This window comes from Haliotis rufescens, unplaced genomic scaffold, assembly GCF_023055435.1.
Source record: "Haliotis rufescens isolate VD_foot unplaced genomic scaffold, xgHalRufe1.0.p SCAF_22, whole genome shotgun sequence".
Taxonomy (NCBI): Eukaryota; Metazoa; Mollusca; class Gastropoda; order Lepetellida; family Haliotidae; genus Haliotis; species Haliotis rufescens.
The window spans coordinates 263,184-278,330 of NW_025963913.1; the positions used below are offsets into that span (position 1 = coordinate 263,184).

At 42.5% G+C, this 15,147-nt stretch overlaps 1 protein-coding gene across 1 annotated transcript in view; it reads right to left on the minus strand.

Annotated features, from left to right (window-relative positions):
- LOC124117380 (mannan-binding lectin serine protease 1-like) overlaps window positions 1-15,147 on the minus strand; it is a 37,649-nt gene that overhangs the window by 5,342 nt on the left and 17,160 nt on the right. The window contains exons 8-16 of the mRNA XM_046479214.2: window positions 14,154-14,318; window positions 13,410-13,525; window positions 12,234-12,331; window positions 10,604-10,773; window positions 9,232-9,371; window positions 7,404-8,058; window positions 2,319-2,505; window positions 1,125-1,225; window positions 389-541 (exon numbers count right to left, since the gene is read on the minus strand). Coding sequence (XP_046335170.2) covers window positions 389-541; window positions 1,125-1,225; window positions 2,319-2,505; window positions 7,404-8,058; window positions 9,232-9,371; window positions 10,604-10,773; window positions 12,234-12,331; window positions 13,410-13,525; window positions 14,154-14,318 — 1,785 coding nt within the window. The remainder of the gene's footprint in view (window positions 1-388; window positions 542-1,124; window positions 1,226-2,318; window positions 2,506-7,403; window positions 8,059-9,231; window positions 9,372-10,603; window positions 10,774-12,233; window positions 12,332-13,409; window positions 13,526-14,153; window positions 14,319-15,147) is intronic.

Genomic DNA, 15,147 nt, shown 5'->3' on the forward strand with positions numbered 1-15,147 from the left:
TCATCACCTTCGTGGATTCTCTGGATCGTTCCTGGTGTTGATGACGTGACTTGCCTTCCAGGACGAGGGTGTCTTCAGTCCCCCTCCCCACTACACACACGCACGCACGCACGCACGCACGCACGCACGCACACACACACACACACACACACACACACCACTTCCACGCTTGAATACTACTGACCACTATAGACATGAATATCTTTTGTAACCACCAAACTGCCCATTCGTAAAACAAAATAATTGTACTTTTAATCACTGATGTGTTTTGAACGGCATGAGCAGTGTATTTTTGAAGATTTGTTATTTTGGACTATATGGGCGATCTCAAGTGTGCATATATTGCCTATAAAAACTATGACAAACTAGAAATAAGAAAACTTCTTACCTTCACTCTCAAGTGATGTCTTCCCCCACCCAGAGACCACGCCCTCCAACCCTGGTTCAGTGACATCATCCTCAGCAGGCAGACACGCAGCTTTGACAGCATCGCCAAACGGCATAGGATCCACCTTTACCAGGGAAAGATCTGCACTTTCATCTGAAAAAAGAAGTGTCGTTATTATCGCACCTGGGACCCGTTCCATAAAGTGATCTTAGCGCTACGACTGTCGTAGGCCAGTATTAAAGAATTTGAGTTACGATCGACGAAACGCTAAGATCGCTTGGTGGAACGGGGCCCTGTTCGTCAAACCGAAATCCCCATGTCTTGTACATAAAAGTGAGTGAGTATGTTTTTACGCCGCTTTTAGCAATATTCAAGCAATATCACGGCGGGGGACACCAGAAATGGGCTTCGCACATTGTACCCATGTCGGGAATCAAACCCAGGTCTTCGGCGTGACGAGCGAACGCTTAAACCACTAGGCTACCCAACCGCCTCCTCTTGAACAGCAGAAAGACAACACAAAGAGTCATAGTGAGGGTGATGACTTTCATTACAGTAAAAGATGGTGACGTGTTCGTTTAGTGAGAGAATGATGGTACTCTGTTTTAAAACTTAATGTCGTAGCTCTCAAAAGAGAGACTTAATTCCAACACTTATTCACGAGAGAAATACCACTAAAATCAAACAATAGAAGTGCCATTTTCCTGAAGCAAAATGTTCACATTGTCCAGCTCACGTATGTAGCTTTCTTTGATCACACGGACCATCCTGCTTTTGTCTGTTAACTTCAAGCTCCCAGGCAAGAATTTCAACTTGTCTCGAAGACGGGGTGTCAGGCTGTAAAGAGTAGAAAACATCATCCTCGATAATCAAGCGTGTTATATCTGCATCCTGATAACGAACCTCGACCCATGAACGCTTCCAATGACACGACCCTAAAAAACTCGTCAGATCAAATACTCTCGAATGTATTGAATTTCGAATTCTGTTAGACATATCAAACGTGAAATGATGACGCCACTTTTGAAGCGGTTTTATCATGACATGTCATGCATGTTTCAGTGTGAGTGAGTGAGTGAGTGAGTGAGTGAGATGGTTTTAACGCCGCTTTTAACAGTATTCCAGTTACATCACTGCGTGTCAGCTTAATGTGTGATCAACAGGTTTGTGGCGTGCTCAAGGGACCCAACTCTGCACAACGAATTGCGTCACTCACACGCCCGGGTTATATAGCGACGTGTGTGTGTGTGTGTGTGTGTGTGTGTGTGTGTGCTTGCTAGTCCGGATTGATGCCGATTTATAGTGCTAGCAGCTGAGAAACCATACCGCAGTTTAACATGAATACCCCACTCAGGTGTACATGTACATCCTGACAGTGTACGTGTTATACTCTGTATTGATCCATATTACCTGGCAGTGAGGTGAGGTGAGGTGAGGTGAAATTGGGTTTAACGTCGCGTCCAAGATTATTGCACTTATATAGCGACGTGCATGTACGTGTGTGTGTTTGTGTGGCTGCTTGTACTAGTCCGGACTGATGCCGATTTATAGTGCTAGCCCACTGGGATACCATGCCGCAGTTTAACATGAATACCCCACTCAGACACAGTATACTGACTCCGAGCCGACCAGTCCTTGTTTCAGCCCCTTAATGCCGAGCGCCAAACAGGGTAACAACAAGTACCATCTTTTAACGTCTTTTGGTATGACGCGGTCGGGGATCGAGCCCCGGACCTTCCGCTCTCCGGGCGGACGCTCTACCACTAGACCACGGAGGCGGCCAGATGACCCGATAGTGGAACATATGCACCACACGCGTCGAGGTTTATGTTTGTCGTTGGTTGATGTAGGGTACTATAGGAAATAATTCGTAGCCTTTTACATTACCACATCCAAAATTGTGGGGGAGAAAATCTAAATGAGACCTTACTCTTCAATGCAGTGACGAGCTGTTAAAAGCCACGAATCGCTGATGATCGTAGCGCTGCAGAGTAGATTTGTTGCCGTATCAACCAATGCCACGCTCCACGGGAGCTGATTTTCAAGGGCATCGTGTCCATTAATAATCCTTCCAGTGTTGTAGTTCTCCTCGATAAACCGCGTTCTACCACATGAGCCTAAATAATAATAATAATAATAATAATAATAATAAATAATAATAATAATAATAATAAAACGGCGCGTGAAGGTTTGCATTTAGATTGCCATCTCATCCTACCAGGTACCCATTCGTTGCGGGGTGAACAGACGCAAATTTCGATCAAAAGCACTTGCCCAAGGAGGCGCCCCATGACACCTTTGCTTCAATGTCGAGCCGAGGACGGTCATAAAATACAAAAGTTACTGACGAAATTGTACTCAGATATGCGACCTTCTCCAGGAATTTTGTAAAAATAATCACTCGTCCTTTATAATGCTATCGCACTGTCGTCTTTAAATAATACAGGAACCCAGTCGTCTTAGGCGCAGTATTTCGCTGTGATAAGGTTGCGTCACTTAGGCACGGCAGTATTATGTCATTTTGGGTTCGAATCACGTTTCGCCCCGATTTTGTGTCCATACTGTTCAAAGCGGAGTTAAACCCAACGCACTCACCCACTTTACATTATACATATATACTCTTCAAAACAAGAAAGGCAATACGGATATTTTTGGTCATGAAAGCAAAATTAGCAGACCAAGAGGTGCCAAATGAAGAGGTTTAATATGTTATAGTGTCAATGACAAATGTCCCGGATCAAAATGATCACAATAAGGACACGCAAGCAATTAGTCAGGAAACACATACGATTCGGAAAAAACGCACCCAGTGCATTAACAAAATGACCATGGAGCTGCACGTTCTGCACGTGCAGCAGCACTTTTAACGGTATTAAAGTGCAGGGTTATCGTTTGCCTGACATCTGCGTCAATCGAACAGTGACAGTTCAACAACATGCCAAGATTAACGGAAGTGCAAAGAAACAATGTCATAGGCCGCTTACAGGCAGGGGAATCCTACTCAGCTGTAGCCAGGGTTTTCAATGTAGTGCCCAGCACCATCACAAGGCCCTGGGATCGGTTTTAACAGCATGGGTCAACACGTGATCGGCCAAGGTCGGGACGACCAAGAGTAACCACCCCCTCACAAGATCGCTACATCCGACTGCGCCATCTACGTGAAAGGACGACCACAGCCACCTCAACCGCATCCCAAATACCCGGACTGCGCAGAATCTCCGACCAGACCGTACGAAACGGTTTATAAGCCGCAGTTCTACGAGCAGGACGTCCTGTTCGACGCGTCATACTGAGTCGACAACATCGTCAACAACGACTGCATTGGTGTGGTCAACACAGAGTATGGCCTCAAATGCGATGGAGATAGCGGCGAATCAAGGTTTCTCCTCCGTCGAGGGTGAGGTGAGGTGAGGTGAAATGGGGTTTAACGTCGCGTCCAAGATTATTGCACTTATATAGCGACGTGCATGTACGTGTGTGTGTTTGTGTGGCTGCTTGTACTAGTCCGGACTGATGCCTATTTATAGTGCTAGCACACTGAGATACCATGCCGCAGTTTAACATGAATACCCCACTCAGACACAGTATACTGACTCCGAGCCGACCAGTCCTTGTTTAAGCCCCTTAATGCCGAGCGCCAGACAGGGTAACAACAAGTACCATCTTTTAACGTCTTTTGGTATGACGCGGCTTGGGATCGAACCCCGGACCTTCCGCTCTCCGGGCGGACGCTCTACCACTAGACCACGGAGATGGTCCCTCCGTCGAGGGGATGGAAGAGCACAGGTCTACAAACATCGGGAAGAACATTACGCCGGAAACTGTGTACAGGAAGTAGACGGGTTTGGTGGGGGTAGCGTTATGATGTGGGTGGGTATCTCTCATCATGGCAGGCGGGTTTGGTCCATATCCAGGGCAACCTTACGGCTCAACGATACATCAACGAAATTCTCCTACCACAATAATAACCATAGCCAGGTGTATTCCAGCAGGACAACGCTCGACCGCATACAGCACGGATCACAAGAGCCTGACTACACAATAACAACATTGATGTTCTTCCCTGGCCCCCCCTGGCCCCCCAGATCCCCGGATTTACCCGATAGTGCACCTGTGAAATTAATTGGACACACGTCCAACCACAACCCCAGACGTTGCAGCAGTTGGCTTTTGCGTTGCAGGCCGAGTGGGCTACCATTTCCCAGGACGTGCTTCGCATACTCGTCTCTTCCATGGGCAGGAGATGTCAGGCCGCTATCGATTCTAACGGGGGACAAACTCGTTATTGATGGTAGCTGACCTTCACCTTGGATTTTTTCCTTGTATCCAAGTGTTCTCTCCACAACAGTTTGGCTCAATACCTTGTACGGTTCCTCGTATAAATGTATTTTCCTACCTCACACTTATCTGGCTTTGCGTTTCTTTTTTTATGAGTATATTAGATTTTCAACACTGATAAAGTGAATTAATGCACTTATGCATTGAAAACCGATATAGACATTACACAGATGTATCTTACATGCAATACCTAGTGGTGGCACGTGGCCATGTGCACGGTGCACGGGTCACAAATCAGGTAAAGCAACGTCGGTCTCCGAGAATAGTTGGATGGGTGGCTACGTTAAGCACCTTGGCCCCTGAAGCACATTTGCTGTCTCCTGAGGCAAGTGACTTAGTACGAAATGTGCCTCTGTTCACCCAGCAGTTAATGGGTACCCGGTAGGATGAGATGGCAATGTGACAGTTAACCTTCTAGCGCCTCACAGGCAGCTTGGGTTGTGTACTCCCCACTGAAGCACATTTGCTGTCTCCTGAGGCAAGTGACTTAGTACGAAATGTGCCTCTGTTCACCCAGCAGTTAATGGGTACCCGGTAGGATGAGATGGCAATGTGACAGTTAACCTTCTAGCGCCTCACAGGCAGCTTGGGTTGTGTACTCCCCACTGAAGCACATTTGCTGTCTCCTGAGGCAAGTGACTTAGTACGAAATGTGCCTCTGTTCACCCAGCAGTTAATGGGTACCCGGTAGGATGAGATGGCAATGTGGCAGTTAACCTTCTAGCTCCTCACAGGCAGCTTGGGTTGTATACTCCCCAGGAAGTTAACAATAATCGAGCGCACACTGATCAATACACTGGCAGTAGTAATAATTTAGCTCTTAGAGCACACTTTAGGGCATGGATTTGGCGCATTATAGACATGCATATTATTACTATTATTATTACACGAGGGGCTGTCAGATACCATTTATATCGCAAGAGTTGTTTTGGAAACGTAACTATCTAAAGAGCGTAAGCGAGTCAGATACGTTATGAAACAACGATTTGTACAATAAATGGTATATCATTGGCACGGGGGCAGTAATCTGTTATTTACACACACTAAAATCGCAACATTTGAGTATTGAATCGATGCATATTTTGTCTATTTTCATCATACCAGAGGCGCATGAATGCATGCCACAGCGATCATGAGTGACGTCATCCCGATTGCTGCTAACTATCCCTACCATGTTTCGCAAGGTTTTCGCAAACTCCGTTGATTATCAAGGCAATGATTATAATGCAAACTACAGTAAAGTACGGTTATAACGAACTCAAAGGGACTACTAATTTTAGTTCGTTATAACCGTAGTTCGTTATAAGCATATATACAGCATAACTACAGCAAATAGTCAGGACCACAAAAGTAAGTTCGTTATATCCGTAAGTTCGTTATAAGCGTGTTCGTTATAACCGTAGTTTACTGTAGATAAGAACATTTATTAACACTCTAAAACCATGAGGTACGGACGCACATCCAGATGTAGGTGAATTTGACTGAATCATGGGTAATTCATCAGTGTATTACGGATAACCTATGTATTTAATGTATCAGGAAAGTAGTACAGTAAAGTACGGTTATAACGAACTCAAAGGGACTACTAATTTTAGTTCGTTATAACCGTAGTTCGTTATAAGCATATATACAGCATGACTACAGCAAATAGTCGGGACCAAAAAAGTAAGTTCGTTATATCCGTAAATTCGTTATAAGCGTGTTCGTTATAACCGTAGTTTACTGTAAATCATAATCTGATCTTACGTCATCACCTCGGAGTGACCACTCAAGGACCTGAAATTGCATCTCACACATTAGATTGTGTTTACTACCAGTTATCTCAAATGGGTATCTTTCCTATAGGTTTGTTAGCAATATCAAACATACATACAATACATACATGTACATGGTCATCTTACAGTAAAAAGTGTGATTTTAAAGATTATTCTAAAAGATATTTGAATTTAATACAGTCTAATCTCAGCAAACATAACTGGAATCCAGCATATGAAGTTTCGGATAACTTGTGAACCATTTCAACTGGTCTTCGTTAAGGTGAGCTATAAAATTATTTGTTCAAATGTTTAAACGTGAACGGCTTGCTTTTTAATTCTATTTTATTTGTCTCACACTTTCGGGCTGGTCTGAGTAAACAAGTAAACTGTCTTTTGGCCTTTTTTGGCAATAACTGGTCCTTATTAAATAGAACATATAAAAAGTAGAACTACCATTTCAACTGGTCTTCGTTAAGGTGAGCTATAAAATTATTTGTTCAAATGTTTAAACGTGAACGGCTTGCTTTTTAATTCTATTTAATTTGTCTCACACTTTCGGGCTGGTCTGAGTAAACAAGTAAACTGTCTTTTGGCCTTTTTTGGCAATAACTGGTCCTTATTAAATAGAACATATAAAAAGTAGAATCATCTTAGATTCTGGATCTTCAGAAAGACGAAAGCACACACCATTCATTTGCCTAATCCTATGGCCACGTTTTGTGAAAGTGAACGAGTGAACGAGTAAGGTTTTACGCCGCGTGTTGCAATATTCCAGTCATACTGTGGCTTCAAAGATTGTATCAATATCTTCAATATGAATGAACCCAATAGGCTACGTAACCGCGACCAGTTTGGGAAACACGGCCTAGAAAAATGAAACATAAATTTTCCCTTGATTTTGAGGTTGGTCTAAATCCTACCTGCAAAGGTCTGTATCCATTGTAGGGCGTGAGACACATTGGCATAGAAACCGTAGTTTCCCTTCTCGGCACAGCCCTGACCATAAGATACCAGTCCAAGAAGCGTCCAGTGGTTGTCCACTCTCGCAGCCAGGGGCCCGCCGCTGTCCCCATCACATGCGTCGCCAATGTTACCGCCGGCATAGCCCGCACAGAACATGTCAGATGAAAAGGTTCTTTTGGCCCTCTCCTGTTGCTCGGTGCACTTGTGCCTGGGCACCAGAGGAATGTCCACCATTCGCAGCCTGTCTGGGAGAGCGCCATCCGAATCTTTGCCACAACCTGATGCGATGCCTTTCTGGCTATTTGTGATGCCCCACCAGGTTTTTTTGGTGGGTAAACAAATCGGGTAGATAGTCTCAGAGAGCATTCGAACCGGTCGTTTCAGTTCCAGAATAGCAAAGTCGTACTCCAGGGTTGTCGGGTTATATTTGGGATGTGTGACAAACCGTGTAATTTCTTTCTTCTCGCCGTTCTCACTTTTGCAAGACAAGGTTCCCATCAGTGCTCTGATGGTGGTGAGGTTGAGCTTACCCGTGTCCGTTCCCTTCACGCAGTGAGCTGCAGTTAAGACATGTCTGTCTGATATCAACACGCCTCCGCAATGGACGGACTCCTGGAACAGGTCACGGGTGTGTGGTAACTAAACTGTCGTATATGAGACAAATATTACCGTATTCGACGTAATAAGCGCCCTGCTCTAATAAGCGCCCACGGCGATATTTTGCTAATATATTGGCCAGTGAACAATCCCAATTAACACCCCTTCCGATTGATCAATGTACACAAGACTTATTTATTCGTGTATAATACGCACTCGTGTGTTATATGCATCCTTAATTATATGGGCAATTAAATTCTTCAAAATATATCTGTCGTGTATGATACGCACACATTTTTCTTTTGTATCATTTCAGGCTGACAGCATTGCACCACGAAATTTACGATCTTTCAACTCTGTCGTTTTTTCTCACCAAAATTATATTCTAATAAGAGATTTTTTACTGCGCCCCGAGCGCTTATTACGTCGAATACGGGATGTCATTTTTACAAATGGTGTGGAATGAAACTGGTCAGGGAATATCAGATTGACTGCAAGAGAGTATGGACATTTTATACAATCAAAACAAGTTCCAACATATCACAGTCTCTTGCAAAAATAGGCTTGGTTTGTGGGACAGGGTACCTCTATCTTAAACGCCTAGATACAAGGAATGACGTCATACGCTTCCTTGAAACTGAACCGCCTGGTTAGTATGTAGACTCACATAAAGCAACAGATTAAATATATTAATGAAATTCACGTTACAATTACACCCATGAAGCTGGGACGCATTCTACTTTGCAAAGACAACGAGAGAAAAAGATTATCCTGATCAAGGAAAGTATAGAGCATGTAGGCAATCAAGATATGTGACAACCATATTCATGTTAACGTGGGGTAATGTAATTTATCCATCCGACCCCCCCCCCCCCCCCGATCCCCAAACGGAACCGAGAAGATCCGGGGTAGATCCATGCTTGCCGTAAAAGACGACTATCCTTGTCGTAAGAGGCGACTAACGGGATCGGGTGGTCAGGCTCGCTGACTTGGTTGATGCATGTCATCGTATCCCAATTGCCTGGAACGATGCTCATGATGTCAAACACTGGACTGTCTGGTCCAGATTCGATTACTTACAGACCGCCGTCATATAGCTGGAATATTGCTGAGTGCGGCGTTGCACAACAAACAAACAAACAAACAAACAAACCCCCAACCCCCAAAAGGCATACTCTACCATCTTACCGAAGATATGTTCCAAAGTACGACTTGCCAAGGGATGAAATGTGGTGCTTTTGTGGAGTTTTTCCCGGCAATTTTCTTATCAGCAGCGTTAATGTTTGGGTCTATTATCTTCCTAGACGAAAATCCACAGAGGTTTTCATCTGTTTTAAAGAGAAAATACCTGTTAATTTGGCCAGTCCTATCTGAATACTTGATACATGCACATATATTTTTCCTGCCAATAGGATGTGACCTTGAACCTTGAGTTGTACCCAAGTATAATAAAATTATTGTAAATGTAAATTGTTTTTTCTGTAAATTATGCGTTTAGAAAACATTTTATTTTGACCACAAACACTTTAACGTGCTTGCAGCCGCAATATATATGAAATACCGCTTCAGAATTAGCTGCACAGAATGAACATAGATCATCATCAAGAATTAGCATTCGAAATAGTTCTTTGTTTGTTTGATGCGATGGATAAAGGTGTATCGAAAATCTTTAAATTTGACATCTTTTGTACGTTTTCTATAACTGATGAGTTTCTTCATCACATTTTCTTTTTCTTTTATCCCTTTATCATTTCAGATAAATCTGTAAAATGTTATGTTGATTGATTAATAAAATAAATATATGCGCTGAAGTTGACAGGGCAAAGGTTTTGACAACAGTAATTTATATTTATTGTCCTTCAATTTCCTAAGAATCTACTGATTATTTCAAATCGTTTTCGTGTGTTGACTATCCACATATTATCTATGGTAGAGTGAAGCTTCATTATTTTCAAGCCTCGGCTGTACCACACATGAATCTCGGATTCAAGTCATATACGAGTCAACGCTCAGAACGAATTCATTTCTTGTTGGTGATGGAGCTGTTAGGTGGTGATAGTAATTAGACACGCTGGAGGGAAGTTGTTGTTTGTCAAAGTGACTTGCCAAATAATCCTTTCACCTAACCACATTATGATCAGAGGTGGTACAGATGGTGAAGGAAGTATAAACAGCCTGACAATGAAAACATCACTTCAATACAAATGAACAAATACTTCATCAATGAATATAAGATTGATTGAAAAAAACAGTTGGAGAACATTAAAGAAATCATGTATTAGAAGAAGTTTACTTTCTTTAAACAAAATTAAATTTTAAAAAAATTAATTAATTTTTATTTTCAAATCATGTATAACAACTATCAAAGCATCTAACTACATGCAGAAATGGGTTTGACCTGTGTATTATGTTCACAATATCTCCGTTTTATATTCATTTCAAAACCCTGGATCCGCCACTGATCATGAACAGTATTCACGTTTAACACACACCCCACACCTTGAGTTTTTCCAAGCAAAAACAACTAGGAGAATAACAAGGTGGCGAAATAACAGCATACCCTCTTTGACAGTCAGCCATATTGTCCGTGACCTCAGCCATTCCCCAGCTTGTACAACGCATGTATATCTGCCCGTGTCGTTCAATCGGGCGTTCTTCAAGGTGATGGTAGACTCGCTGACGCTGACATGTTGCATCGTGTCATCTGGCAGCAGCGTGTCGTTGAAGTCCCTGGATTAGCACAGTGTAAGTTGATTTTGTTTTTAAATATTTGTAATTAATTTTAATGTTGCATGACACATGCAACATGTGTGAAAGTCCATTAAAACCTACACTGCACTTTATAGCCAATACATGAATCACATCTCAGTTATAACGAAACCCGTGAAGATCCAGGTTAGGGACCGACCATTTAATTTTCTGAGGCTGGTGGCCTGGGTTTTATCGAAAATTCGTACTTATCCTCGAAAATAAACTATCATGCTTCATATTGATTGAAAATAATTGTCTGCCACCAATCACAATAGTACATATTTTTTTAATATCTTTTGGCTCATAGTTGTAATCTAAAAATATCACGTTTTACCTCTGTATCTTAAAAAGATATCCAGTCTCAATTAAATACAAAAGGTATCGATTCTATGTTCGACGACCAATGTCCAAAGGTGAGAAAAACAAACGAACCACGGGCGTAGCTCACTTAAATATTATCACTCATTATTGAAAACACATAACTACATTTCACAAATGTCTCTTAATCTGCAACTAAAACATTTTTATCAATTATATTTAAAATGTAAGAACTGTTATGATTTTATAACACTTCAACCTTAGGGGCAAATGATCAGACCGACTTTCAGAACATGATTCAACGAAAACTTGTCTTTGCAACCTTGTCAACGCCTCGGAATGTGTATAGCAATCAATACGCACACAATGGTTCTTGGGGATTAACTGTTTAACGTCTTGCGAAATTAAATTTATTATCTTTTTATTATGAAAAACAAAACAAATTATAAACCCGATCATAATGAGTTTCAGAAAATATACAAAGAAGCATACATGCGAAAGATCCGGGGTATAATAGGTCTTCAGCAACCAATTCATAAAGCTGGATTATTGCTGAGTTGGGCGTTAAATAACAAACTTACATTTAAAGAAAAACATGCAAAAAGTCAGCTTCCCTTTTTACAGTTTCAAAGGAGAAGATGGTGGAAGAATGTCAAAAGTTTAGCCATATTGAGAATCATGTTCAAACATTTTTGGTGGGATGACATCAATGGTAGCAACAAGCATGTGAAGCTTCATTGGTCCAGTTGTTTCTGAGGAGTGGTGTTGAAAATGAAAGGGAATAGAATTCAGGGGCATGATCAAAATGCAAAGGTCAATACAAAATATCCCGAAACGCGGAACATAAGCTGCCTCCTAGTACTACTATACTCAGAAACAACTGGGTGAGTGAGTATTGTTTTACGCTGTTTTTAGCAATGTTCCAGCAATATCACGGGGGACACCAAAAATGGGCTTCACACATTGTACCCATGTCGGGAATCGAACCCGGGTCTTCGGAGTGACGAACGAACGATTTAACCGCCCCCGACCGCCCCCACTCAGTAATACACTGAGCAGTGGCCAGTTAGGTAAGCTAATAATCTGTATTCTAATTATAAAGACCTTCCACGTGTACTTACCAGACTGTGATAGTGTAGGGGTGGTTGATGGCACAGTCTAGGGTAACCTGCGATCGTTCATACACTGTTATATTGTGCAGGGGTTTCTCCCATTTCACCTGAAACAGCGAGTGAGTGAGTGAGTTGGGTTTATCGCCGCTTTGAACAGTATTCCATTTATGTCACGACGTGTCAGCTTGATGTTGGAGGAAAGCCAGATATGATGTCTGGAACCTAAAAACATGATCGGTGGTCCGGTATTCAAATACACGATCATAGGTTCCTGACGTGCCCAAGGGACGTCACTCTACACAGCGAATGTCGGAGTGACTATGGTACGTATGCGGCGTTATAGCAAACGAAACATAAATGAAAACATTCAGTCTGGGCTTTGTGTCGTTATCTTAAGAGTGATTGATTTGTTTGTGTGTTTGTTGTTGTTTAACGCCGCACTCAGCAGTATTCGAGTTATATGACGGCCGTCTGTAATTACTCAAGTCTGGATCAAGTGATTGACATCATGAGCATCGATCCACGCATTTGGGATACGATGACATGCATCAACCAAGTCAGCGAGCGTGACAATCCGATCCCGTTAATCCAGGGTTGAAGACCAATTCAAACCCGAATCGTCACGGGTTTAAGAGTGATTGATGTGACATTGCAGCACATAACGACTGGTTTCCAGGACGAGCTTCAGGAAGACATTCTCCCCAACATCTGTTCCTTGCTGGGATCATGTACTGAGACCAAATATTTTATCGACATTATCTGAAAAACTAGATATTTGTTTTGTTAAAAACGATGAACCAAAAATCTTTTCCTAGAAAACGCAATGGAGCAATGCAATTTTTGTTGCAATATATATAGCATTATTATTTTTAGAAGACTTTTTTGGGACAATTTTTAAATAAAAATCCCAGCCCAGGACTAATTGGGTATATCAGTAGGACTGGTGATCTGGTACTACTTTCTGAAACGTTCGTTTCAGTAGACCATCGTGTCGCTCTCACGACTCTGCAAATATCAGGCAGCGGCACAATAGGGCGTCAGTGGACAATAACGGGATTTTTATGACGTTTAAAATGTGCAAACGTCATTGTTCCAGAGGATGATAAGGCATAGTTTCTTATTCTTATATGTTACTGAAAACATATTTATTATAACGTGTGAGTGAGGGGGTATGCTGGTACTCACGTTTAAAGCACAGTTGTTAGGTACTCTCCCTATCGGACATGCGCATTTAAAGTCTCCGGGGTCGTTGCTGTAGCAGTAGCCGTTACAGTCGTCGTCACAGGAGAACATGTTGCAGGCTGGAACAAGAATGATCACACAATGCTATTTAGAAAGCGGTCAAATGTAACAAATAGTATATTTTGGATAACACTTTCTTGGTAAAGTACATATTCTAATCCCGGATGGGAGCTTAACCAAAAAAAAGTACTGGAATATGTACTTTTCTCGACCACTTTCTAAATGACATTGTTTGTTCATAGCTTTCGGACTTGCCAATTAACAGTGACCAGAGGGGTACACACAGAACGTGATCTAGACTATCAGTAGTCGGACTTTCATTATGTGCAAGCCTCGGTGGCTGAGTGAGTTAAATCGATGACCTTGTGTGCTGGCGATTAGGGGTCTCACTGTAGCAGTGTAGGTTCGAATCTCGGATGGGACACACACAGACAAACACACAGACACACAAACACACATAGACACAGACACGCGCGAACACACACACAAACGCACAGAGACACAGACACGCGCAAACACACACACACACAAACGCACAGAGACACAGACACGCGCAAACACACACACACACACACACACACACACACGCAGAGACACAGACACACACACATAAACGTACACACAAACACACAGAGACACAGACACGCGCAAACACACACACACTACACTACACCGGTTTGTACTCACTGACACCGGTGTAGTTATCCGGAACAAACCGGTAGGTGGCGTTATACCCGTTCCCCCCGAACATCCGGTCAGAGGAAAAATCCAAGATTAACTCGTTGCTCCACGACTCAAAGCAGCGCGAGTTCCGATTCTGGTACCCACACATCCGGACTGTGTTCAGTCCACCTGCCAAAATGTGCATGAGACTGAGACTGAGAGAGAGATAATAATCATAATCAATAAGTAGCATCCGTATAGTTTTCCATGTCCACTGATGGCATTTAAACTTGGAGTCAGGGCGAATTCACATGGCTTCAGATATTTACTGGAACAATGGAACCCCCAAATGTCAATTCTAGTGAAAACCTATGTTTATGGAATCGGTCGAGTTCTACCACTTCGTGCTAAAAAATAGTTTGCTTATCCGAATGCTTTTGACCATCAGGGTCTGAAATGTATTTACTTTTTTCCATAATATCATAATTTCATAAAATTCAGGAGCCCGCCATTCTTTTGAGATCAGTTGAGATCGAATCAGTTAAATCGACAATGCCTCTATATAATGGGGAAAATTAGCTCTTTCTTTCTGTTTTGTTTTCTTAATTTTTTTCCGGGTAATGCTTTTTGTAATGGTTCCTTATTAATAAACAAAACATTCTATTAATTATGTTCTTTGATATCTTGTACTCGGGGGGGCACGGGTGGCCCAGTCGTCTAAGGCGCCGCGATTCGCTGTGCAGAGTTGCGTCCCTTGGGCACGCCAGGAACCTATGATTGTGGGTTCGAATCCCGGTTCGCCCCGATTATGTTTCTAGTTTTGTCAGCACCATACCCGTGCTCGTGGGTTTCACCGAAGTGGTAAACGCCTGAGACCTGCATCACTTCGGGCTTTCCTCCCACATTAAGCTGACACGCCGTGATATGACTGGAATACTGTTAAAAGCAGCGTTAAACCCAACTCACTCACTCACTCACTCAATCTTGTACTCGGGGTCTCGAGTCATTTAGGTTAGAA